This window comes from Myotis yumanensis, unplaced genomic scaffold (genome assembly GCF_028538775.1).
Source record: "Myotis yumanensis isolate MYYU_CA2020_CCGP unplaced genomic scaffold, mMyoYum1.0.hap1 SCAF_4, whole genome shotgun sequence".
NCBI lineage: Eukaryota > Metazoa > Chordata > Mammalia > Chiroptera > Vespertilionidae > Myotis > Myotis yumanensis.
The window spans coordinates 37,371,112-37,397,663 of NW_027223755.1; the positions used below are offsets into that span (position 1 = coordinate 37,371,112).

Here is a 26,552-nt window from a genome sequence, read left to right on the forward strand (position 1 = left end):
ACATGCCCAGCTTGGATTTGGAACCCCTAACGTTCCTACACAATAAACACACAGCCCAAGTAACTGCTTTGTTTTAGACAAAGATTCCAGTGGCGACTGCCACAGTCTCAGCGGCATTGCCACCGCCTTCGGCTTGGACATTCCTGTCACCATAAAGGTAATGACATCCTCAGGGTGGCATGCGGCATCACCAAAAGGTCAAATCAACGGGGGAGGAAGGTTATTTTCAAGCTAAGAAGCTGTTATTTAGAATAAAAGGCAATTTTCCTGACAAAACTGTTGAAAAGCATTCCTCTTTCCCCATTTTCTAAAAAAAAGATTTAAAACATTTATCATTCTCAGAGTTTGAAAAGTTCAGCTCTGAAGTAGAACTCTGAAAAGCTGAGCTCTAACCATGTAATGAAAAGACAGTAACACCACATATTTTGCTCTTATGGGTCACTAAAGCCAAAGCCCCCTGAGCCCACTTTAAACTCTGTCCCTTCCTCACCTGCACAGGCCCATCGAGGTTACGGGGACAGTGGTGTTGGATCCCGCTGCCTTGTTGGAGGTCACATTACAGCAGCTTCATTTGGGCTCAAGACCCCTGGTTCCAGGTATATATCCTCAGACAGCAAAATCACATAAACCACCGTTTACCCTTTTCTATAAAAGGTGCCTTTTATCTTGGACCCAACCACTGAGCAACACCAGCTGGGCAAAAAGGTGCCTTTTATCTTGGACCTTCCTCTTGCTTTAAGGGAATGGCAGAAAAAGCCCTGCCCTTGATAAACCAAATGTCAGAACTGGCTTTGGATTATAGCCCTCTACCTGAGTTAGATTCAGCTTTGCTAGCAGAGGGCCCGTGTGGGATACTAACTGCAGGTGTATATGGAGGGAATGTGCAGGGTGAGGTCCGCAGTTTCAGGTTTCTCATTTACAACGGGTTCCTGATACCTCCCTCATGGGGTTGCTGGGGTTGTTGGCACACGGTGAGACTTCCATAAGTGTCAGTCTAATGGAGAAGAAGGGTTGGAAATATGTTGCTGAAAATCATAGTAACTATGATGTGATTCCCTATGTCTCTCTCCCTTCCTCAAAAGATAAAGAACACATTAAAGGAAAAAAAAAAAAAGAAGAAAACAGAATCCAACAAAAGAATCCAAGAACATTTATTTCCACAGGTTCTTGATAAAAGGCCGCAATCCAGAATAGAAGTACACTGCACTTAAAGGCAAAATTACACAGCAAGCAAGAGCTACCCCAACCCCTTTCACAGAGAAACTTCAGGAATGTTGGCCTCCCGAGGGTTTGATAATTACCCATTCTCCCATGCACTGGAAGCCCATGCTGTCCCAGATTTTCTGCAACTTCTCTGACTGAGATGTGTGTTCACAAGCCTATGTGTGTGTGTGTGTGTGTGGGTGGGTGTATGTGTGTGTGCACAAAAGGCTCATCTGACCTACTTAATGGAGGAGCTGAGACAATGGGTTGGAAAAAGGTACCTCAACATGATGGAGAAGCTCCCAGCCAAGGAGACTAGCTTTCTCCTCCAGAGTCCGTACATTCTAAAATGCCACAGAGGTGCCTGCAATTTGAAAGCCATTGACTGACCTTCTCCCAGTTCAGGTCTGGGTGAGACACAGGGAAGGAGAATGTGGAGACTGCCCCAGAGAGAAGGGACCGAAGTCCCAGGACGTGCAGTTTGCCTCGGGTGGGGGGAGAGAGACCATTCGAAAGCCTGTGCTTGAGACTGGATACCTGAACCCTGGCACCCCGTCAGGAGCTCCAAGGTAGCTGGTGGCTGCAGTCTGACTGCTTTCCTAGTTCCAAAGCCTCTGGAACTAAAAGTGGGCAGCCTGCACGGGCAGACACAAGGCCTCTGTCTGTAGAACATCTCGGTGTTCCTCGCACAGGTGGACGGCTTACAGAAGGAGAAGGCGGGTGGAGGAGGCTGAGGCTGCCATCATGGTCACAGTGAATCCATGATGGGGCTGGTGAAGTCCCTGTGGTGGGGCTGGGCTGTGGGGCCCTGTTAGGCAGCTGCCTTTGCTGCTTGCTGAGCCAGGTGCTCCTGCTTCGCCTTGTCCCTGAACTCCTGTTCCCGCTGAATCAAGTACAACAAATCCCGATGCCACTGCTGCAGCTTCTGCTCGTAGGTGGCGATGTCCTCTGCTTCACAGGCGGGCAGCTGGTCTTTGATGAGCTGGGTGGTTAGAGTCAAAAGATTCTCTGACTCAACTTTGCCCAGAGCCTGAAGCTGGGAATGTAAGGCCTGTTGGAAAGAAAGGAAAAACGAGGAGAGGGGAATGCGTGTGGAAGAAGGATACAAGGAGGAGAAGAGGTAAATCCCTTGCAAAGTCTCCACACATCCAGCTTGCAGGAAAAGGCATGCGGTCGGGACCCTGGCAGAGGCCTTCCATCCAGGCACTGATAGCGTTTGCTCCGTTTCCCCCCAGCCCAGCCATTTGGCTAAGATGTACTACATGTCATTTCTTCCCCTTCACTTACAAAGAGTAAATGAAACTCCATATGCTGTGATTCCCTCTAGTTTCTTGTTTTAAACCACAATGACAGCACAGGCATAACAAATCAACATTTCCACCCCGCCCTGCACTGAACCGAGCAAAGAACTCAAAGATGCAAACAAAATGGCAGAAGCGGCTGATAAACTGGAGGAAGCCCCTCCACATCTTTTCCTTCAGAATCACCGAGATAAATGTTGGCCTGATGCGCGTTCCTTTTAACAGATGGAAGCCATTCAAGGACTTCTTGCTAATGGCGCACTAACAGCTCCCGCGGGGGCTGCGCTCCACGGGCTCCACCTGCCGCGCTCACAGGTCAGCCTGTAGTGCTGACTGCTCCGCTCCATCGGAAACGGCAGCTGGGTTTGTTCGCACTGTATTCCCGGGGAAGTAAAGTACGAAAAACACTAATCTACTTAAGTGCTTCAAGATGTAGATGACTGGAGAGAGCCACTTATGGCCAACTATAGCTTATACCACACAGCTCCATGTTCCAAACAACTGCAGTTCACTGGCACCGGCGAGGAGGTCTGCTCCCAGGGGGAGGGAATGTGAGCAGGTCTACAGGCTTCAGGTAGTGGCCAGAGGCGCAGTGTGATGGGTCTGTCATATAAAATTTGGCCCAAAACAAATTACCTGAGACTAATAAACATGAAGCAAGAGGAAGACAAGGAAATATAAGATGAAAATCATTATTCATGGGGTTTGAGGCCAAGGAGACAGCTTGGGACATCAGAATAAGGACTCAACTCTGAGTCAGAAAACTTTTGTTCAAGTCTAAAGTCTATGGGCTGGTTTCTCTCAGCCGCGGTGTCCTGTAACATGGATGAGCCGCATCTGTCACCCAGGCCCACAGTGAGGACAGACGAAATGAAGTGGTGTCTGATGCACAGACAGTAGTCAATAAGTATTTGTCTCTTGTCTTTTTCTGATTTTTTAAAAAAATGTTTTTGGAAGTGTGAGGACTAAGAATTTAATTTAGGCACTGATTTCTATTCTTTGAGGTTAAGTATATAAGAAACAATAGAAAGAGGTGGTAATTTTCAGTAACGGTGTGACAGCCAGAAGTTTTTATTTTGTTTTTTTGGCCTTTCTATATCTTCAAAATTAGGCAAAGTTAATTGGAAAAGAATTAAGCCAGCTCTACTGTTAATTCTCTGTGAACATGGATTAACCTTTCTTTCTCAGTTTTCAAATTATAAAAGGGGAAGTTGAGCAACGACCTTACAGAATACTGGAAGAAACAGTTGCTAAAAGTACAACAGAATCCCCCTTATAACACAAGGAAATAGGTGTCTCACAGCTGGTTCATGATAATTACGGAAAAGATGTAAAGGTAATAATCTGGCGAAATGTACATTTCTCATTCCAAAGTGACATAATGGGTCAGCTGGCATGGATGCGAATGGTTTCTGCTTCATACAAAGAGTTCTCCTTTGGGTAGCACTTTTTTTCTCTTTGCACAAAATAGATGAGAAAAAGCAAATAAGAGGCCAAGGGTTTAACCAGTGGTTCTCAACCATAAAATTATTTTCGTTGCTACTTCATAACTGTAATGTTGCTACTGTTATGAATCGTAATGTAAATATCTGATATGCAGGATGGTCTTAGGCAACCCCTGTGAAAGAGTTGTTCGACTGCCAAAGGGGTTGTGACCCACAGGTTGAGAACCGCTGGTTTAAACTCTGAACATGGCTCTTCTTTCCTGACGACCACAGAGGCTTTGGAGGTGTTCGCTGAGAGCTACCAAAGGCAGCTTCAGTGCTCAGGGCTGCTGAAAGGGAGAGTGGCCTTGTTTCCATCTTCCACGCGGGACAAGAGAGCATTTCTAATGGCCTCCTACACAACACCAAGCTGCCAAGAGGAGCAGAGGAAGATGCCTGCATCTAACCTTCATCCTGCTCAAGTGTGGCTCGGTAATTCCTACCTGCATCTCTGGGTTGTCAAGCACGCTTAGCACAACATGGAGAAAGGACCAGATCCTTTCCTCTCGGGGTTGGAGTCAGGTGATGGCTAGGAGGAGGCAAGCTATTACCGACCCACCAGGCACATGTCAGGGATGAGGGGTAATGACATGCTGCCTTAGCGAACAAAACGGCGACCCATTAGCTCAACTACAAAAAGGAGCCTAGAAATTTACATTTGTTCCTTTTAAGACCACTTCCTGTGTGAAGCAATAAAAATGCAATTTTTGATGTCAGTTTTTAACGCCTTTGTGTGTGACATTAATGCATGAAAGGACTGCCTGTCTATCACTAAGGCAGAGAGCATGCTTAATGCACAGCTGAGTGCTGTGACTAACCTTAAATCGCTCCAGGTAGCGGGGAAGCTTGGACTGTTCGGTTTCTTCCACGTCCAACTGCTCCACCAGCTCTTCTGGGCCCTGGCTGTCCTCCCCTCCTTGGGGCTGTTCCTCTGAGGACTCCTGGGCCGGAGCCGTCAGAGCCTGCAGTGCTCTGTCCAGCACGTCGAGCTGTGGGGCAGAAAGGGGCAGGGAATCATCAGCTCATGGCCCTGAGAGCACATTGAGAAGAGAGGCTGGAGAAGGGAAAAGAAGGAAATCCGGGATCTAAGAAGTCGTGAGAAGAGTTCTCTTATCAAATTATGGTTAACAGAAATGGTTATATGATTTCCGTTGGATACATCCTGTCAGACGGCGTGGAAAACTTTGTACAAAACAAATGGTACAAATAAGCAAGCGCAGAATTACTTGTATATGAAGCAGCACAAGGGCATTTGACTTTACATTTAATCAACCAGGTAGGAATCCAAGAATTATGCTCAGTGGGCACAAAAGAATGCCCTTCCCACCTCCAGGTCTTTCTTCCGTAGTCAGTTTGGAATTGGGAGAAAGGCAAAGAAAAACCAGCACAGACTACAACCAACAAAGGCCACCGCGAATGCACGGTGAAGCTTCTGAGCCTCGGCGAGGGCCTCCTTCAGATGTTAGCTCGCAGAGTATCTGTAAATTAGGGATCCGCGCAACCCACATTGCTGCTGGCAAAGACCAGAGGCACACATGAAATTCACTTTCACGAGGTGGTGTCTGTGACTTAGAAAGGAAGTAAATTATACAACAGAGGCTTTGTTTTGTCCCCTGTCCCTCACCACTTTCACCTTGGGGCACACCTCCTCGACCCAGAGGGACTAATCATCAGAGATGGCTCAGAAACAACCTCACAGCCAGCCCTAGCACCTGTTTCAACACAGATTAATTCTGTCCATGCCACGTTAGAGCAAAAATCCAGAAATACTCCAAGGCCTTTTAATGGCACTAATACACTGCACTCAAACCTGACACATGCCCCATTCTTGCTGACATCTGAATCACATTCTTATTAAGTCAGAACACAAAGAATGCAAATCTGGCTCAGAGTAGAAGGACTATTTCCTCGGCAAAGTACTGATGTACAATTTTGTTTTCAATCACTAGCACTGACTATAGCAGGGCTAAGTAGGGATATATATTTAGAAGTGTGTATGCTGTTATAAACCTGGCAAAGAACATAATGGTTCGCTTGACATTAGCATGCAGAGCCACTACAGGAACCAGACTTGTACATCTCCCGACTGAAATGAAAGCCAAAAGGCGAGTCCTAGTGATCAGGGTCAAGGTAAAACAAGTAAGCAGCTCACAGTTAACTTGCACAGCCTAGAAGGAAACAACCACTCTGACACAAAAGCTGCTTGGATAGGAGTGGACACTGGCTTCCACTGTGGGGTGTAGTGTCATGTGGCTCTAAGATCCCTCATCTCCTGTAGCCTGAGCTAAGTCTCCTAACTGGTGTCAAGAGTCCTCGGTGACTAAGAGAGATGAGCTTGGGACTGAAGGACAGCCTCCTAGTCCAGGCAGCCCGAACGCCTTGACCTCTAAGGGACATCTGATCCGGTCTCAGCACTGGGCATTCACCATGGAACTCATAAATGGAAGGGAAAGAAGGCTGTGCCATCTCTAGTCCCCAGATTCATTTCTGTGGGCTCAGGAAAAGTTGCCATTTAGTCTCCCAGGGCTGTAGGGTACAGAAAGGCCAACACTTTAAAGTGGAATCTTAACCTCTCCTGAGCTGCCACAGAGATTTTATTGGGGAGTGGGCAGTATTTTATTGAACTCAGGGGAAGGGGAGAGGTTCCCTCCTAGACAGTGGACTACAAAGTCAACAATAATCTTATTTTTTAGTACATTTGGTCAGTAACATTGAGAATGTTTGTGGTTTTTCATTCCTTTTCAACTGAATAAGTACATGATTCTACAGAAATAAAAAAGAAGTAGGGGACAGGGAAAGACAATAAAAACAAATACAAAACACAACTTATGAGGTGGCTAACTCCCATTGAATTAGGACGAGGAACATACCGCTTCTCTACATAGCTTTCCATCTTCTGGGGAGGAGGCCACCTTCTCCATCACCTGGAGGGCTCTGTCAAGGTAGCCTGGTCGCCACAGCAGAGGCATGTCGTGGTACACAGCCCGCAGCCCTCGCTGCAGTTCCACCTTCCCTGTGGCCAAAGGAACAAGGAGAAAGCTCAGCCACGCCTTCCCACTAGGCCTGAGACAGAGGCGCCCGCGCACACCCACCGGGCAGCTCTAGAAACAGAGAAGGATCATTTCATATCTGTGCCGAGGGCCCAACCCCACCCAGCCACCTGCGACATTTCAGATGGATGGTGCGGAATGTGGTAAGATTCACTGAATATGTTTTTTAATACACAATTTTATGAACTTGTTTCTCCTCTTTTTCACCTGGACTGATGGGGATTATCATGAGGATGTCTGCAGGGTAAGCTGAGGGCAATTTAGAGAGGCTGATATATCTGCCTCTAAGTGGAGCTGGCCTTATAAAATGAGTCAAACAACTGAAACACTACTTTTGTTTTAAGAACAAAATCTTCCTCAGAAAAAAATTCTACAACTTCCCTACCCTGAAAATCTTGTCAACACTGGACAACTTGCCCGGCCAGGAAATGTGGGAGTTTTTGAAATGCTCCCAAACGTCCCATTGACTGTCCTCATGAAAAAAAAAAAAAAAAAATCCCATTTTGCTCTTTTGTCTTTTATTTGAGCATTATCAGTGCTAAAGGCATAAAGTCCGCATCATCCTCTGGCTCTCAGGACATGAGTGTTCCTCCTGGTACCTCAAACCATCATCCCCCCTGGAACTCAGGATGCCAGACAGCAGGGTCCTCTGGTGGGCACTGTCTGTACTCCTGGGGCCCAGAGCCCCCTCTGCACTAATGACCAAAGTCACCTTGAGCTGTCAGGTCTCAAATCCACCTTCACTTATCTTTCCTGGGAAGGAGGATTTGGAAAAGCTCTAGCAGGACATAAATAGACAAAGCTTATCAGGTGACAGCTAACTTTAGAGCTTTAAGATGCTTGGGGCCAGACTGTGGCCACATTCTGGGAAGCGGCTGCCATCGAGGTGAGTGGGGCTGTCCAGCACAGGACACAAGAGCAAACAGCTTCTAATGGGACGGCTGCCAGTCCCAATGCCCCAGGGCCTCTGCTCAGAAACAACAACAAAGTACATTTTCTTAGCCCTGACAACTTCCTGAATAATTCCTATAATAGACTTGAATGCACACCTGAAGGCAAAAACATGTAAATCAGAATTGAAAAGAGATGGCAAATAAGGAGAATATGACTTCTTAAAAGTGTTCAACTCTTTCGTGAGTCTGACAGCCTGTCTGGTAAACTCTGAAATTCCTCCCTGAGTCACTTTATATCAGGATCAACCTCCAAGGATGCCACATTACATTCTATTGAAGATAAACTTCAAAGGCAGCCAAACTGCTATAACAAAATAAGCAGCTCAAAGTTAACTTTTACACCTTAGTAATGAAATAGCCAATGTGACGATTTTCAAAAAACAAAGGTCAGGAGAAGCAATGATTAATCAGGAGAAGGTGCTTCCTCAAATGCCTATCAAGTCAGACAAAGCCTGGAAGAATAATGACATAATTTGCACTTAGCAAACCTCTGCAAACAGGGCACATTTAAGGCTGAATCTTACTTGCCCTGATTGCACAGAGCCCAGGTTCTGAGGCCACACTGCAGAGGCTTCGCCTCCTGACCCGGCTGGTCCAGGGCAGTCAGGGCCCTTCCCCCGCACAGCACAGCCACACTGTGCCAATGAGCCACTCACTGCTTTCCTGAAGTGCTACCAGTGGCGCTGTTTCTCTCCCCTCACCCGAAAACAATACCAAGGAGAGGACTTCAACCCTAACTCTCAATGTCTTACTCCCTGGACTTCAGATCTAAAGAGAGAGAAAGATGTTAATACTGGAGAAGATTCTACTGGCTGGTTCTCCCAAAAGGGGGCCGGAACTTTCTTTTTGCGCTCTAGCCCTTCCTCACACTGATTACCACTAAATATAATCTGTGGCCACCAGCACTAGTTCTTAGCTTGCAAGTTGGCAACAGTAAGGCCATCAAAGGTTATTTCTTTGTGCTTAAAAGTGAAAGTTGTATAGGAATTTACTAGCAAATCTAAATCAAACTATAATTTTATTGTGAAGGAGAAGAGTTATCCCGATGAAGCACAATATCTGTAAGGATCACTTAGCTTACCCAGAAGTGCATAGCCATACAGCTGGGAACTCAAACCCACTGAGTTCTTTTGCTTTAGGCCTGGGAGTAACAGGGATGCACCGAAGTTCCTCTCCTCTTCCCACTGCAACAGAATATACCAGGTCACTGTCCAGACAAGCAATGACTACTTTACGCAAAAACGTGATTTTTAATAACATGGAGGAAAAAGAGCATGCCATAGCATTAAGTTAAAAAAGCAAAATAATAAAGCTATAGATACACTATAATCACAACTTTGTAAATAAAAGGTATTTATGTTTAATGAAAAACACAGGATGTTAACAGATTTCTGGGTAGTGAAATTATGAGTAATTTTGGTTTTCTTCTTTGTACTTTTCTTTATTTTCTAAAATTTTGGCAATGAATAAGAGCTCCTTTTACAATCAGAAAAGCAAAACAAAACCAAAATAAAGAGTATACTCTGGATCAACATTGCCTGGGGCAATCAACAAAAACTGACACGCTGCCAGCCCCATGTTCACTCCCATGGCTATGACATGATGGAGCAAGCTTTTGAATTTTAAACAATTCAGCAACAACAGGATTCCCATTTGACAGTGTTAAAATAAATACAACTATTAGGCTGCTTTTAGGTAGATCTGTGCCTATCAAAAATAAATTAGGCAATCAGAAACACTTAGTGATCATTTCTTTCAGCCCAGGGCGCAAAATTACACTTCAATAAAATTGGAGCCTTTGAGACATGAGAAAATGGGGCAACACCACAGCATTGCTAAGCCTGCAGCAGAACAGCAACAGCAGTGACAGGGATTCCCTGGAAAAGCGGGCCCGGAGGAGAGCCTTGGCAATGCCCCAGACACGAGAGCTGGGGTCATTCAGTGCCACTCGAGTACACACTGGCCTGAGCCCGGCTCTCGCCTGGAAACACAGAACACAAAGCTCAGGCTGCCCGGCACTGGTGTCTGCGCACAGAGGTCAGGGAGGAAGCAGGGAATGAATGCGGTCTGCCTGACAACTGCAACTCCGCAGTTGAGTGAGGCACCCCAGGTGTTAATGGGCACCCAAAGCTTTTTCCTGGGGATGGGCTTTGTGCGACAAAAGTGTAATTTCTTCAGGTCTGAAAAAAGCAAAGGCCTTGGGAGAGAAACAAAGCCTCCCCAGGCACTTCTGAGCACAGATAAGTGAAATTGCTGGTGATTAAGGACCAGGTCCTTTCAGTTTCAAAAGCAAATCACTCACTATAGGTTTGATTTCCCCACATAAACTGCAAGAAAAGGGGCCAGTGAATAATAAATGAGCCTTAAAAACATTTTTTTTTTCTTTAAGGAAACCATGGTCTAAGTATCAGAATGCAATAGGGCGAAAAGCCAAGTGAGTGGTATCCTTGCTGTGCTGGGAGCCAAGCAACGTGGTGACAGCGACAGGAATGGCCATACTCCCAAAGGACTTTTAAAAAGGTGAAAACAAACAAAAACAAAATGAGTGTCTTAGAGGTGTTTTTTAAAAAATGGTCTGAGAATAATGCAACCATGGCTGAAATATTACTAGTAGGTTATGGACCAAGTCAGGTGCTATTTCACCAATGTCCTCTAGGTTTTTCCATTTTATGCTTCTGCCTCTCCCATTAATACAAAGCAAACCCTCATTCTCCCCCCACCCCCTGCTCCACTCCACTTCAGTTAGACATCTCAGAACACCTGCCTACACTTGCTGTCTCCCTTCTGCACCTCTAACTCACTCCACAATCCACTCCAATTTGGTTTCCTGCTCCATTATTCTATGGAAACAAAGGTTATTATTTTGTGCTTTCATGCCACTGCATTTAATGAAGTTTAAAAAGGTCCTCATCTTACTCCGAAGCATGCTATACTGCAGACCACTCTCTTCCCGTGGGTTTTGTGGTCTGCACATTTCTATTTCCTTTTTGCTCTGTGGCTCATTTTCAGACATTTACACATGGATGTATAAATTTTATATCCAGATTTTTCCATTAAGCTCCTGATTTCCCTTGTGCAATCTCGACTGTCTCAAAATGCAAAATCTTCAGAGCCATACTTCAGAGCTAAATTAATGATTTTCTTCATAAAACCCAGTCTTTTTCCAGAGTTCCCTTTGCAAACACATGGCAACCCCTCTGTCCAGATACACAAGCCAGAAACTGAGATAAGATTTGAACCCCATTTTCCTGCCTCCACATCTAGTTCATCATCATGTTATCTGCCTCCCAAATATGTCCATTGGCTACGCTCTAACTCCACCACATCCTGGTCCCAAACTACCGTTATCTCTTGCTCAGACAACCATAATCATCTCCTAAGTGCGCTGACCACAGCCATCCCGGTCCCACTCTGATCTTTTATGCACATTACAGCCAGAGGCATCTTTTTAATACAAATCTGATCATGTCACACCTCTGCTGAAAACTTTCAATGGTTTCTCACTATTTTAGGATGAAGACAAATAGCTTAGCATGTTCTATATTTTCCTACCTTGTCTCATCCTACAGCTGCCTTCCATTCTCTCTGTTGCAGCTACACTGATTATCTTCCTATCTTCCTCCAGTCCCTTTCTGCTCACCGTATTCTTTCTGCTTCTGCACATGTTTTGGATTTTCTTCCCCCTTTTCAGTCAGTTAATTCCTAGTCATCCTTCAAATATTAACCCGAGAACTATTTCCATAAGAAAGCCTTTCCTAACCTATCTAAGTTTAAAATACAAAAATTCCTATAGCCTTTCATAGACCACATCTTTGTAGTACTCATTATAGTCATAATTTTATATTTGTGTGTGTTTCATTTTTAAATGCCTGTAATCTTCTTAGATTGTAGGCAGGAAATGCTTGCTTACCTTTGTGCACAGGTATGAAATGTTATAGGTGCTTAATACATATTTAATGAGATAATGAATATGGTGTTTGCCATAGGCTATTAACACTCATCTTAGAAAAGCAAACACACCATAACTTCTTTAGAATGTGGGCTGGACTAGATGACATTTTCAGTTCTTACCCAAATTAAAATTTAAAAAAAATTTTTTTTATTGGTTTCAGAGAAGAAGGGAGAAGGGAGAGAGAGATAGAAACATCAATGATTACAGAGAATCATTGATCAGCAGCTGCCTCCTGCATGCCCCCTACTGGGGATTGAGCCCACAACCTGGACATGTGCCCTTGATTGGAATCAAACCCGGGACCCTTCAGTCCACAGGTCGACGCTCTAGCCACTGAGCAGAACTGGCTAGGGCCCAAATCAGAATTTTTTCATGTTACATTTAAGGTAAAGGGCAGATAATAGGATCAGACTTCCTGGCTTCATAAAGCAGTTTCATGCTATTAACTGACATCCCTGTGCCCCAGCCTTCTCATCTGTACAAAGTTGTGAGAACTGACTGCATTAATAAATTTCCTGGTATAAAGTGCTATTTAAATATTAGTTATTGTGTCATCACTGTTGTTATTCTTAGGACAGCAATAAATAATGACTAAATACCTAACCTAGTGGATAAAACCAAAACCTGACATTCTGGATTGACCCACTGTAACCTTAGGAAAGTACTGATAGAAATTAAATAATTGGTATTTAATACCTAGGGTTGTGGTCAAAGTCAGCAGCCTCATTTCCTCTTTGATATGCCAGGTCCAGCTCTCAATGACTATCTGTTACCCATTTCTGAGGAGCACTGGAACTAGATCAAGTTTCAAAACGTGCCTAAGCACTTTCACTTGTGTCCTCCACTCACGAGAATCCAGTTCCACTTTGTTCGAAAGCACTAACTACAATGGAGCGCAAACACTCACTCCTCATTGTACACAGCCACAGAGCTGCCCAGCAGACAGCTCTTTCCAGATCTGAGAGCCGAGGTTTCCTCTGGCCACCTCCGCCTGCCCAGTAGCCACTACCTGCTTTTTCTAAGGTTCTGGGGAACTGCTTGAAGGTAGATCACTTACAGTGAAGTCTGTCTTCTTTGCCAGGCAGTGGTATAAAACATAGAGGGAGAGAAGCTGGGTGGAAGGTACTTCAAAAGCTTCTTGCATCATGACCTCAAAAACCACGGATAAAGCATCTGGCAGGAAGATCAAAGTGAAAACGAGAGCAAATTAGCTGCAGGTAACATCACCAAATCTGTATTTAACTATAAATACTCTTATAAAAACATGGGGCACGATAGAAAAATAAACAGAATTAAGAAGTAAAAAAATGTGGCTCTGTTCCTAGTTCTTCCCAAACCTTTAGCTTCTATTGTACATACTTGTATGCACTAAATCAGGTGCTACTGTACCACTCTCCTCAAGGACATTGAATAAACCACTTAATTTCTCCCAGCATCAAGTTCCTAACGATAAAATATCATTTGTCCCATCTACTTCAAAGGATTGTTGGACAGTCCAACAAAATAATATATATGAAAATGCCTCATACTCTGGGAAGCAAATTTAAGGCAGCATGTCTATCAGCTGGAAGAGCTCAGGCACACAGAAAGGAGGCAAATATATTTTCCAGATCACCCTGACAAGCAGAGGGGGCCGGGCTGACTGCTCCATTCTGTGTTCTGGCACCTTCTCCTTGTTAGGGCAAAAGAAGACAAATGCTAGAAGCAATCCTCAATCCCAGGTATTATTTCAAAGACAAAAAACTGATTAATATAAAGAGGACTATTGAACTCAGTTTAAAAGACTTGAACAGGGGAAAGGAAAATGCTCATTCATAAATTATAAGCACCTGAGTGTGATATACAACGTATTTGTTTTCACATGAACACTGGTCATAGGAGATCGGACACTGAGCAATTTTTATTTTCCCTCAATATTCCACAACATAGACAGAAGCCAAGAAAATCAAGTTCAAACAATTTCCTCTTCTTAATATTGTTAAATTAGAGAATGTTAATATTGATTTAAAATGTGGAACCTGCATTTAACAGACACAAATATTTCTGACTAACTGACTGAGTTGTTATGTTAACCAATTTTTGCATACACTCATAATTACAAGAGTTAGCACTGATTTGCAGCTGTTTCTAGCCAGCTGGCTTTGTACATGTTGTCATGGTTTGGAATGAGGCCACAAGCAAGAATTTCTATATTCTTTTTATAAATGGGGAAACTGAGATAGACAAGCAGACCAGGAAGTCATCTAGTCAGTAGCAAAGTAATGACCTGGAAGAGATTTAAAAAAAAAAAGGGGGGGGGGGGGGGGGGGGACAACAACTGCAAATAAAACAATATTTTAAAAGCAAAATTAAAGCTAAAAGTTCAGTTTTGTTTTGTTTTGTTTTTAAATATTTTATTGATTTTTACAGAGAGGAAGGGAGAGGGATAGAGAGCTAGAAACATCGATCAGCTGCCTCCTGCACACCCCCTAATGGGGATGTGCCCGCAACCAAGGTACATGCCCTTGACCGGAATCGAACCTGGGACCCTTCAGTCCACAGGCGGATGCTCTATCCACTGAGCCAAACCGGTTAGGGCAAAAGTCCAGTTTTTTTTAAAAATGTAGTTTTGCCAGTATCTGTTCACTGAATCTAAAATTACACATGAAAAAGAAATCAAATTTACTTTATCTGTCATTATTTATATTCTATATTTCCATCAGCTATAAGTAAAATTATATTGGCTATATAATTAATATTAATTTTCCTCCATAATCACTTATGTTCTTTGATATTTCTTATCCTAACAACAAAAAATATATTTTTTCTAATTTTTGCCATAAATGATAATAATCTTAATCAAAAATTTACTTTAAACATTTTCAATATTATTACTCTGCATTTAGAAAAAGAATTCCACTGGAGACTGTCAGGGTCCCACCTGACCACTCTGTAGAGTCTGCTGCAATCACCATCTTTCCTTGGCTCCCTTATTGTGGCTGAGGTGAAAGAGCCACTTTAAATTAATGTCACAGGATCAGAGAATTTGGGGTAAAGAGATCTCAGAGATCACCGATCCACTTATTTACAGATATATATATATATAAAAGGCTAATATACTAAGTGTCTGACCATCCAACTGGTTGCTAGGACGTGCACTGACCACCAGGGGGGCAGACGCTCAATGCAGGAGCTGCTGTAATGCTTGCTGGCCATTTACAGAGAAATGACACTGTGGACCTGGCGCCCACAAAGCAACACTCGGCTTCCTCCAAGTGGGACACAGGCCATGCCACCACCCCGGAGAAACACCCCACCAAATCACAGCTGACGCTGCTGAGATCCCATGGCGCAAAATGTGGTCCCAGCCAAGCCCAGCCCAGCCCAGCCCGGAAACAGTGGCTGTGGGTGCCAGGTAATGACGTCACGTAGCAACGCCCAGCTTCCTCTCCCTAGTGACTAGCATCCTTGGAGTTTCTTCAGCCCAGGAACACGACTTGCTTTACAGCCAGGTGGAAACATTTTACACTTTATTTTTTTATTTTTTTATTTTTTTTAACATTTTACACTTTAACCAAATGTCTGTGAAATGTTTTCCCATGCCTCATCTTATTTGATCCTCACATAAGTCCTGGAGTAGGTAGACAGGAGACTTGGTAGAATCCTATTTTCTTTTCATTAGCCAGAAAATGGAGATTTAGAAAGCTTAGAAGCTTGACCTGACTGAAAAGAAGTAAGAAACGGTGGACCTTGAAAATGACTTCAGGTTTTCTCACTGTGCAGAATATAGTCAAACACTGCTGCAGTTAAGTATTTTACCCTTTGTTCTCCCTGAGTGGTCTACAATTATAATCCTCTTTGTGTTGATTTTACTGCTGTGTTGCTAACAATTACCTGAAAGAGAAGTTGGAGTGCTTCACTGGGCTGGGAAAAGTTTAGCTAAATCAGAAAGCAGGTCTAATTAAGCAAGTTTATTCTGTATCTATAAAAGGCTAAGTTGACTCAAGCATGTGCGATACGTATAAAGCTCTTGCTGGTGCCAATCGCACAGGTGTTTTGGTATCTCATTGTCAATCGTAAATTTGGTTGACACTTCTATTATAGAGAAAGGGCGAAGAGCGATATTAAAATATTTCTTCTAATTAATTTCCTTTCAATGTGCACAAACTTGTGCACCAGGCCACTAGTTCAGTAATAAAGTCCCAGGGAGGGGAAATGGCTTTCCTTCATAGTGACTGTACTGCTCTTTCCAGGATGAGTCAACTGGTTTTATAGTTTTATATTTTAAATAATACAACTGTACTTTAAATTAAACAAAGTTAGCAAATGGTGCCCAGAAAAGGGGGCAAGCTAATAACAGCATCACTATAACCTTGACTAGCCATGGAAGCTCAGGCAGGGTTTTTTGCTTAATTAAACTCACTGTCCTTTGCCTAAAGAGACATGAAGAAGAGAAATGTAAGAAACTCAGAGGGGAAAAAACCTGGACATGATTTCCTCTCTGGGCAAGTGGCATGTCAAATCAACTACAAATCTATCTCTGACTAAGAGTGATGTAAAGAGATATCATTAAGAAGAAAAGGGAAAGTGACTACATCTACTTCTTTTTGGGAGCTGAAGCCCCATTATAAATGGGCTTGGTTTCTTACCTTGGTAATTTTCTTTCTTTATGAAATAATCTATCAGTAAATTGAATGTAAAGTTATCTGGGAAAATTCCATATTGAACCTGTAATGAAAATGAAAAGAAAAATAAGAGGAAAACATCCAGTTTAATTGGATTTATAATATATGCCTATTATTATTCAGGATGAAACTTGCCACCATCAGCTTTAAAATATTTGACTATCATTTTACAGCCACTGTGACAGGGAAAGAGAAGCTGTGACTCATGAGCTTTGGTAACTGGGACTGCTACTCGGGGTGAGAAAGTGGGAGGTGTTTGATGTAAGACAATTGATATGTGAAAAATAAAACTCAATTCTAATACCTCATCATAGGTAAACAAACAAACCAAAAAACTGAAAAAAACAACCAAAAAACTTAAACCAACTCCCCCCACTCCCACATACTCCACTGATTCAGAGATTTTTTTTATAAGGTATGAATATCAATGCAAAAAGAGACTCCCATAAGAAAGCACACATGATCACCTTATGCAACATTTTCTGGCCCTTAGACTGTTTTCCCCCACCTTTATTGAAGTGTAATTGGCATATTATACTTGCTTAAGTTTAAGGTGTACAATATGATTTAATACACATGATATTGAGAAATGATCACCACAATAAGATTAGTTAACACATCTTTCACCACACACTATACAATATGGTATTGTTAACCATAGTTACCATGTTGTACATCAGATCCTCAGAAGTTATCCATTTTATAACTGGAAATGTGTACCCTTTGACCAATATCTTTCCATTCCCCACAACCCTCAGCCCCTGGTATCAACTATTCTACACTCCTTTTCTATGAGTTTGTTTTTTTTAGATTGCACATATAAGTGACATTATAGCAGGGGTGGGCAAACTTTTTGACTCGAGGGCCACAATGGGTTCTTAATCTGGACCGGAGGGCCGGAACAAAAGCATGGATTGAGTGTTTGTGTGAACTAATATAAATTCAAAGTAAACATCATTACATAAAAGGGTACGGTCTTTTTTTTTTTTTTTAGTTTTATTCATTTCAAACAGGCCGGATCCGGCCCGTGGGCCGTAGTTTGCCCACGGCTGCATTATAGGGTATTTGTCTTTCTCTGATTGACTTATTTCACTTAGCATTATGCCCTTAACTTCCATCCATGTTCTCACAAATGGCAGGATCTCTTTTTTTTATAGTTTAACTAGAGGCCCAGTGTACAAATTCGTGCATGGATGGGGTCCAGTTAGCCCGCCCTGATCAGGGCCAATTGGGTCGGGCAGGTCTGCGGGAGGGCTGGGGGCAGTTGGCTGGCTGTCCCCACCCCTGATCAGGGTGGAGGGGGGCGATCGGGGGTAGGGGTTGCCAGGGGGAGGGGCTGCGGGTGGTTGGCTGGCCACCCCCGCCCCCTGGTCGAACTTCCAGTCAAACTCTTGGTCGAACTCCCAGTCAGGGGGACAATTTGCATATTAGCCTTTTATTATATAGGATAATATTCCATTGTGTATACAGACCATACTTTTAAAAAAATATTTTATTGATTTCAGAGAGGAAGGGAGAGGGAGAGAGAGTCAATGATGAGAGAGAATCATTGACCGGCTGCCTCCTGCACGTCCCCCACCAGGAACCAAACCTGCAACCCGAGCATGTGCCCTTGACCGGAATCAACCAGGGACCCTTTGGTCCACAGGTAAATGCTCTATCCACTGAGCTAAACCAGCTAGGGCCAGACCGTACGTTTTAATCCATTCATTTGTCAATAGACATGCTGTTTCCATGTTTTAGCTATTGTGAATAATGCTGCAATGACCATGGGAGTGCATATTACCCTTTGAGATAGTGATTTCATTTCCTTTGGATATATACCTAGAAGTGGGATTGGTGGATCATATCGTGGTTTTACTTTTAATTTCTGGAGGAATCATCATACTATTTCCCATAGTGATTGCACTAATTTACATTCCCACCATCAGTGAACAAGGGTTCCCTTTTTAAAGTCCATTAAAAAAATTTAGAAAGTCCATTAAAAAATGACCAATACCTGGGCTCCAGAAAGATCCTTGCCAGAACTTGTTATCTCTTTGTTGTCTCTTTGTCTGGTTTTTAAATACCCAAGAACTATGTTAATGAAATAGTACTAATCAAGCTTCTCAGATGTTCTGTTCACAAGCAGTTGAACATTTGAGAATCCAGATTTCTCCAAATATGGACTGTTCAGGAATGCTTTTAATAGTGCACATTCATAAGCCTCAGACTTACAGAATCAGAATCTCCAGGAATGGGGCACAGAACCCTGAAGTTTTATGTGTGTGTTTTGTTTAATATTTTTTGTTTTTATTGATTTCAGAGAGGAAGGGAGAAAGAGAGAGAAAGAGAGAGAGAGAGAGAGAGAGAGAGAGAGAGAGAGAGAGAGAGAGAAACATCAATGATGAGAGAGAATCATTGATCAGCTGCCTCCTGCACGTATCCCACTGGGGATCGAGCCTGCAACCCAGGCATGCGCCCTGCCCGGGAATCAGACTGTGACCTCCTGGTTTATAGGTCAATGCTTAACCACTGAGACATGCTGGGCTGGCCAGAACCCTGAAGTTTTAGTGGATAAATTATTTGCCTGAAGTTATAGGTAACTCGTGGAATTTTTGGGGTAATAGCCTGAGTGTTGTTTCCATAAAAGAGCAGGAACAGCAGAAAACAAAATAGACTTTTCTGCCTTTTGAGATCCTTCTTGCTTAGTTTGCCCAGGAATTTTCTTCTTTTAGTATAACCTGTGTTACAAAACTATGAACTGAAGAGAGCAGGATTTAATCTACTCTTTCCCCTGGGGCCCAATATTAGATTTACCAGTGAATCTGCTTATCTGCCTTATCTATAATAATAAAAGAGTAATATGCTAATTAGACTGGATGTCCTTCTGGACGACCTTCTGGATGAAGCCGGGGCTGCGAGGGAAGCCCAGGTCCCGGGTGCCAGAGGGAAGCCATTGCTGGCAGCCGGGGGAAGGAAGGCCTACTCTTGCACGAATTTCATGCATTGGGCCTCTAGTTAAAATAAGTTTCCTAAGGCAAGGGCAGGATATTAATCATTTTTATAGACAATGCCATACCCAATGCAATGTCTCACATACAAACTCTCTGCAATGTATATTAAGTTTAATTGGGCCCAAGTCATGGGAGACAAAACTCCCCAAAACAAAATTAGTATTTCCTTTTGAGTTTTAACATACAATGTCTATATATTGTATGTTAAATACAATATACTATAGAAATAATAATTTTCATAGAATTATTGTTAAAATATTTTTATAGTGTTGTAGCTTGAAACTCACATAACAACATTCTAAATTTTTGCTTATTTTGTACTTTATTCTTGAGTGACTTATTTCACTTAGCATTATGCCTTTGAGGGTAGGGGTCAGGGAACTGAGAAGACATGCTTTTTTGTTTGTTTGTTATTCCTCACCGAAGGATATTCCTCCTCCACCCCCCCATTGATTTTTAGAAAGAGTGGAAGGGAAGGGGAGAGACAAAGAGAGAGAGAGACTGGGGAGGGGATCAAGGCTGCAACTGAGGTACAGTGCCCTTGACCGGAATTAAACCTGCAACCCCTCAGTCTGCGGGCGGACGCTCTAACTAGCGAGCCAAACTGGCTAGGGCAGACATGCTTTGAGTAAACTTGGAATACGTCTCTTTAAAATGTGTAAGATAGTATGAATACGAGGGCCTTGACTTTCCCCGTAAACTTCACCAAAGGAAGCCAGGTAAGAAATCCAAGGCCCAGGGATCAAGAATGAAAGGAGCAACAGTGCAGCATTCTCCTGAGTGGACTACCTTTGCTTCTACTTGCCCATTTCTGAGTCATTGTGCTGAGATAGCAGCAGCTACAGGAATTTTATTTTTAATGTGTTGATTTATATCTAGCTCCCTTATAAAAAGGACATCTGAGAGAAAATAATTTTTAAAAGTTATTTCTTGTATTATTTTTGCTGGTTCAAACACCGTATCCTCTAAACTCAGAAGAACAAGTTGCAAACGCCAGGAGAGCCCTCACCTTATTTACAAGGGTATATAAGGCCTTGTCTTGTGCACCATATTTTAGACACTGCCTAATCCAGGTGTGGATAGTCCAGTCTCTCAGGTACCAGCAATTGGGGCTGTGCCGGAATCTAAACAGAGCATAAGGAGAGAGAAAACAGGTGTTAACTCTTAAATGTCAATGCCAAAATACATCTTCCACCAGCAGGTGCTTCTCTTAGGTATTTACAGATGTGTAGTCAATAGGATCAAAGTCATAAAAGTCCACAGTCTACAAAAATTCGAGGCTAAAACTCACTAACCATAAAGTCTGAAATGGAAAAGAGAAGGCAAAAAATAAATAAATAACAAAAAGATTGTAAAAATTGTATTCCTTATTTAATAACCCCTAAATCAATATCTTGTTTTAATATGAGACTTATGAAAAATGACTTGGTAGAAATACTAACCATGATGTTATGTGAATACATAGTTCATTAGAAGAGAGATGTGGAACTGAAGCTGACTCTTAGAAATTCACAATAAAACAGATGAAGCAAAAAAGAAAAATAGAAGAGCAGAGCAACTCTAGAGGGAATTAGCTTTGTGTCATATTGATATTTCTTGTGGCACTTAGGAGAGACTGGCATATTCATCAATGAATCAAAAGAAAAAAAAAGAAGAAAAAATAATGAAAATTAAGCAAAACTTAACATTCAGGTCCCCCAGGTCTTCGGAACCCATAGTCCGGCTCTGCTACCTTCTTCACAGCTCTGCTCTAGCTCTTCAGTTTGCCTCCTCTTGCTTCCTACTGCTCCCCACATGGCTTTAAAAGGCAATCCACGCTAAGGCGTATGTAATGACAGTGTTGCCACAAAGAAAGGCATTCTGAACATTATCCTTGCCTTGAGTTTGCACACATTGTTAACACTTTGGGTCAGAGCGCTTCTTGCTCTTGGCGGGTCCAGGCCACAAGCCTCAGAGCAGAGACAATATAAGGGGCTTTGCAGTCCTCTTTTTGTTTATCTATTTTGATTGGGATGGATCTTCAAATATCACATCATGTCAGCTAAAGTCCCCACTTTTTCTTTAACCTGATAGAAGCAGGTCAATCTCTGGGCTCTACAAAAATCAAAGTGTTTTCTTAAAAACAAAAAGGCAAGACAAAAACTTGGAGTGCAAGGATTTTGTGCCAGATTGAGAGTTGGGGCTACAGGCGTATCCCAGTGTTTTTCAGAGGCTGTTTATTCAATCTGCCACCTGCTCCTTCCTGCCATCTGCTACTGGGACAGTTTCATGCTAAACAAGTTCTCTGCCAAAGTAAAAGCTGAGAAAAAGGGAAAGTGAGAAGTAGTATTTAATTTAGGCTATTTATTAGTGCTTCCATTAGAGAGATTAGGCAAAAATAAGATTTGAAGATGTTTTATGGATTTAGAGTCATCGAGCCCTCTCCAGTCTTTTGAATATCTTAGATTTGCCTAGAAAATGTCTCTATCTTTCTCTACAGAATTAAGCCCTTTAAAAGCATAAAGATAGAAACTGGTTAAATTGTGTTCAGGTTGAGAGTGATCTGGCCAAAGAAAGGCATCATATAGGTGCCAGAGGATCTAATGAGATCCTCTGTAGAGAAGTGAAACAAAATATGTCTTTTATTATTTCACTAGAGGCCTGGTGCATGACATTCATGTACTGGGTGTCCTCTCAGCCCGGCCTGTGCCCTCTCGCAGTCTGGGACCCCTAGGGGGATGTCCGACTGCTGGCTTAGGCCCGTGGCAGAGGCGAGAGAGGCTCCTGCCACCGCTGCTGCACTTGCCAGCTGTCAGCCCGGCTTCTGGCTGAGCGGTGCTCCCCCTGTGGGAGCGCACTGACCACCAGGGGGCAGCTCCTGCATTGAGTGTCTGTCCCCTGGTGATCAGTGTGCATCATAGCGACCAGTCATTCTACCATTTGGTGAATTTGCATATTAGCCTTTTATTATATAGGATGACTTTCCTCACATTGTAAAATCAATTGTTGAGCCACTTGAGCTCTTCTCCTGCTTACTCTGAAAAAATCTGAGATCTAAAGTATAATGGCCAATTAAAAGTTAATTTTACGTTTTAAACAAAAAAGTCATGATATAACAGGTGTATTCCCTAAATGATGGAGATGTTTCCTTGTTAGCCTGTAACCTCCCAGGGCAAGTAGGGGCAGTGACTGACTTGCTCAACCCTGGCTCCTCAGTGCCTGACACCATTCGTGGCCCATGGCAGGTTTTCAGCAATAAAACAAGAGCTTTATTTAACACGTATTAAAGGCTATCATGTGCTGATCATTTTGTTAACATCTGTGGTATATATGAAGAACTGTAAAATACCTGTTTGGGGCATTTATAATCTCATTCCAAAGCAAAGTATACAAAGCTGAACAATTACACCAGGTGGAACAGTAAGTGCTAAAAGGGCACTGCTAGTTGCCAGGAGGTTTTTTTGGTAGTAATGATGTTAGGATCAGTACATTTTTCCTTTTAAAAGCAAACAAAACAAAATAAAAAATGTCAATTACTTCCTTTACCCAAGATTATTTTAAACCTAATCCTCATTTACAATCTAATCTTCCACTTTAGGATGTTTCCAACAACCACTAAAGAGTTAGGACTTTTTAAAAAAATTAAATTAAATTATTATTTTTTTTCCATCACCATTTATCCCCTCTATGCTTTCTTCCACCCCTTTTTTTTTTTTTGATGGACTTTAAAATAAGAGCACCACAACCACATCCAGCAAAACATCCTTTTCTCTGACCAGCTGTCCATTGTTAGGCTTTGAGCAAGAATGACAAAGACTGATAAGACCTGGCTATACTAGTAAAAGCTTCGAAGCTCAAATCAAAATCGGTTTTAAACCACTCGCTAACCTTGTGAGGCTAACTTCACACAGAGAACAGAAAAGTCTTTTCTCTCACACTTTATTTCTTAGAAGCCTAAAGGAAAGTTACAAGACTTCCCACCTCCAATATAATCAACAGTGCACTGCAGCCCTTTAGATTGATTTGTCAGCAGACTCAAAGGGGTCTTTAATAAGTTTACTCTCTCCCTCCTGGGACAGGGCTGCTCAGTACGATCTCTCCTCTCTAAACCTAATACTCCAGATACACAACCATGGCGAGAACATTCTCAACTAAATGACATCAAATAAATTCAGGAATAAGAGGAAAACACTTCCTCATATACCATGACATATGCTGCCCAAAGTGCAATTCCTGCCTTTCCCAGCCAAGCAGGAAATAAACTCCCTTCCAAGCCCACATCAATGATAAAAAAGAAATTAGCACACAATTTATTGGAGTAGCTATCTAGAAAATATACAACTCAAAATATTGACATAGTAAGGGCCCAGGTTTGGATAGTGAGTTTGGAAAGGATCGCTCTGTCAATGATTTTTGAAGCAGTTCAGACAGATAAACTTGGGCCCTTTTCAGAATTGCCAGGGGTAATATGATAGGCAGGTAAGTCTCAGAGTGGGTACTTGCCTGGAATGAGTCTGCAGGCTGCTGGACCAGCATTCTCCCTGTCAGCCAGGAGAAAGGCAAAGAGACAAGAACACAACTAACACATTGATTTTCCAATTTGCTTGCAAACAGACTGGCCTTTGTTCTCGCCTGCTCTGACCACTGGCCTGGCAGATTACAGGCAGCCACTGTAGGAGTCCCCTCCGTGCCCCACACCATCAGCTGTTTGCTCACCTCAACAGAAGCGTTATTATTGTCCAGGCCAGCAGGCTGCCAAGCTAGGCAAACTGTGAGTGTGCAAAGGATAAACAAATGCAACCCAAGTAACCCCAACAATGTTTGTGCTCATGATGGCAGAGACATTCTGAGCTTCCAATTTATAAAATATAAGTAAACTTACAACAATTTTAAAGACATGAGTATTTCTTGGAGGAAGGCGTGTTACAGAAAGGAGAGAATGAAGAAGTATGTTCTCAGGTTCTAGCTCTAGTTCTGAGAGCTGGTTACCAGGGCTGCAGGATCTCTGTCCACGGTGCTAAGGGGGGTGGCCAGGTGAAGACAGAACTTGCCTAGGAAGCCAAATCACGACTAGTGAATTAGCAGGAATTGAGAGGCTGTCTCTCCTCAAAAGTCAGGCTATGTTCAGGATTCCTCAGGGCATTTGCCTGCACTGCTGCTCATTCAAGACCAATGTCACCAGGAAAGAAGGAGAGCAGAATTACAGGCTACAAAACTGACAAGGGGTAAAAGTCTGATGCCTCGGAGATATCTCGGAAGGGAAGAGTGGTTACACAAAAGTCAAGAGCAGGGGTCCTCAAACTACGGCCCGCGGGCCACGTGCAAATACAAATATTGTATTTGTTCCCGTTTTGTTTTTTTACTTCAAAATAAGATATGTGCAGTGTACACAGAAATTTGTTCATAGTTTTTTTTTTTTTTAAACTATAGTCTGGCCCTCCAACAGTCTGAGGTACAGTGAACTGGCCCCCTGTTTAAAAAGTTTGAGGACCCCTGGTCAAGAGGGAAAAGAAAAGCACCAGAGACTCACTATGATTACACAGAACATAAAAGTCACATGGGATTTCCTATTTGTGACCAATTTCATAAAAAAAAAAAAAAAAAAAAAATCGGCTCAGTTGGTTGAGTGTTATCCTGTGCATTGAAGAGTTGCTGGTTCGATTCCTGGTCAGGGCACATGTTTGAGTTGAGGTTTGATCTCTGGTTGGGGCATGTGCTGAGGGCAACCGATAGATGTTTCTCTTTCACATCGATGCTTCTCTCTCTCTTTTTCTCTTCCTCTCTCTAAGCATGTCCTTGGGTGAGGATTTAAAAAAAAAGGCGAGGGGGGAGAGACACAGCTCTTCTTCCACGGGATTCAAATAAAGGCTACTGTTGAAGGTGAGAGTGGCAATGCCATCAGCTCTCTCAGAGTCACAGATGACAGCGCTCCCGGCTGAGCAGGGCGGAGGCACAGAAGCCAGAGCCTGGAGCTCATCTGCTCCACCATTTAGCGGCAGCACTGGCTCTTCCATATGACTGAGCAAGCTTTCCACAGTGTTTATCTGATCATGAGAGCCTCCACCCTGAACTTGAATTCTGTATCCGGTGGCAACAGGCTTTCCAGATGGAGACCACAGTCCCTGAGCCGGGCAGACATGGAGATGGGTGACTGGGTAAAGGGAGGAAAGAAAGAATGCCAAAAAGAACACGTAGCTGGCTCCAGAGCCTGTAATGTGGACTGGGAATCTCATTAATGAAGCAAAGTGTGTATAATAATTAGCAAAAGGTTTGAGTGCATTCGTGAACTAGAACCGAGGAGGGTGTCCTGTGATTATTTGACCAGAATTGGATCCAATCACTGCCACCCACTCTCTCATTATAAAAGGATAATTAACTTTCTTTTGCATCCTCCTTGAAATTCTGCTTTCATCAATTATTAGTTGCCCCCATCTACCTAAAATAAAATCATATTTTGGTGAGATAATTTTCTAATGCCTATTCTATTTTTGTCAAGTGTTTAAAAAGGGGGTCAGAGTCTAATATAGGAACTGGTAATGAAGACATTAGTAGGTTAAAATAGTTTTCCTGCTTGAGATCCTAGATTCTTACTCTTATAGGAAAACAGTTAATTTTAACTTTTAGCAAACATGTCCTGAGGGAGCACTAAGTGAAGTGGCAGGAGCAAGAACCCCTTCCCAAACATTCCCCAGACGGTCAACCAGCCTGGGCTTGGCATTTCCAACAAATTCATTACTACCTCAAAGCAGATAACAATGTCTTTTTTATTTTCTCTTCTTCTTCTTCTTCTTTTGGTTAATCCTCACTGGAGGATATTTTCCCATTGATTTTAGAGAAAGTGGAAGGGAGAGGGAGGAGAATGGAGGAGAAAGGAGAGAGGAGAGAGAAGAGAGAGAAACATGGATGTGAGAGAGTCACATCATTGGTTGCCTCCCGCATGCTCCCCAACCGGGGCTGGAAACCTGCAACC

General features: G+C 42.8%; 1 protein-coding gene across 1 annotated transcript in view; it reads right to left on the reverse strand.

The window, feature by feature from the left end:
* Positions 1-1,127: 1,127 nt before the first annotated feature.
* MRPS27 (mitochondrial ribosomal protein S27) overlaps positions 1,128-26,552 on the reverse strand; it is an 83,485-nt gene continuing 58,060 nt past the window's right edge. Inside the window, exons 5-11 of the mRNA XM_070412151.1 lie at positions 20,613-20,727; positions 16,572-16,650; positions 13,001-13,116; positions 9,073-9,175; positions 6,859-7,001; positions 4,807-4,977; positions 1,128-2,254 (exon numbers count right to left, since the gene is read on the reverse strand). Of these exons, the coding sequence (XP_070268252.1) occupies positions 2,015-2,254; positions 4,807-4,977; positions 6,859-7,001; positions 9,073-9,175; positions 13,001-13,116; positions 16,572-16,650; positions 20,613-20,727 (967 nt within the window). The 3' untranslated portion in view covers positions 1,128-2,014. The remainder of the gene's footprint in view (positions 2,255-4,806; positions 4,978-6,858; positions 7,002-9,072; positions 9,176-13,000; positions 13,117-16,571; positions 16,651-20,612; positions 20,728-26,552) is intronic.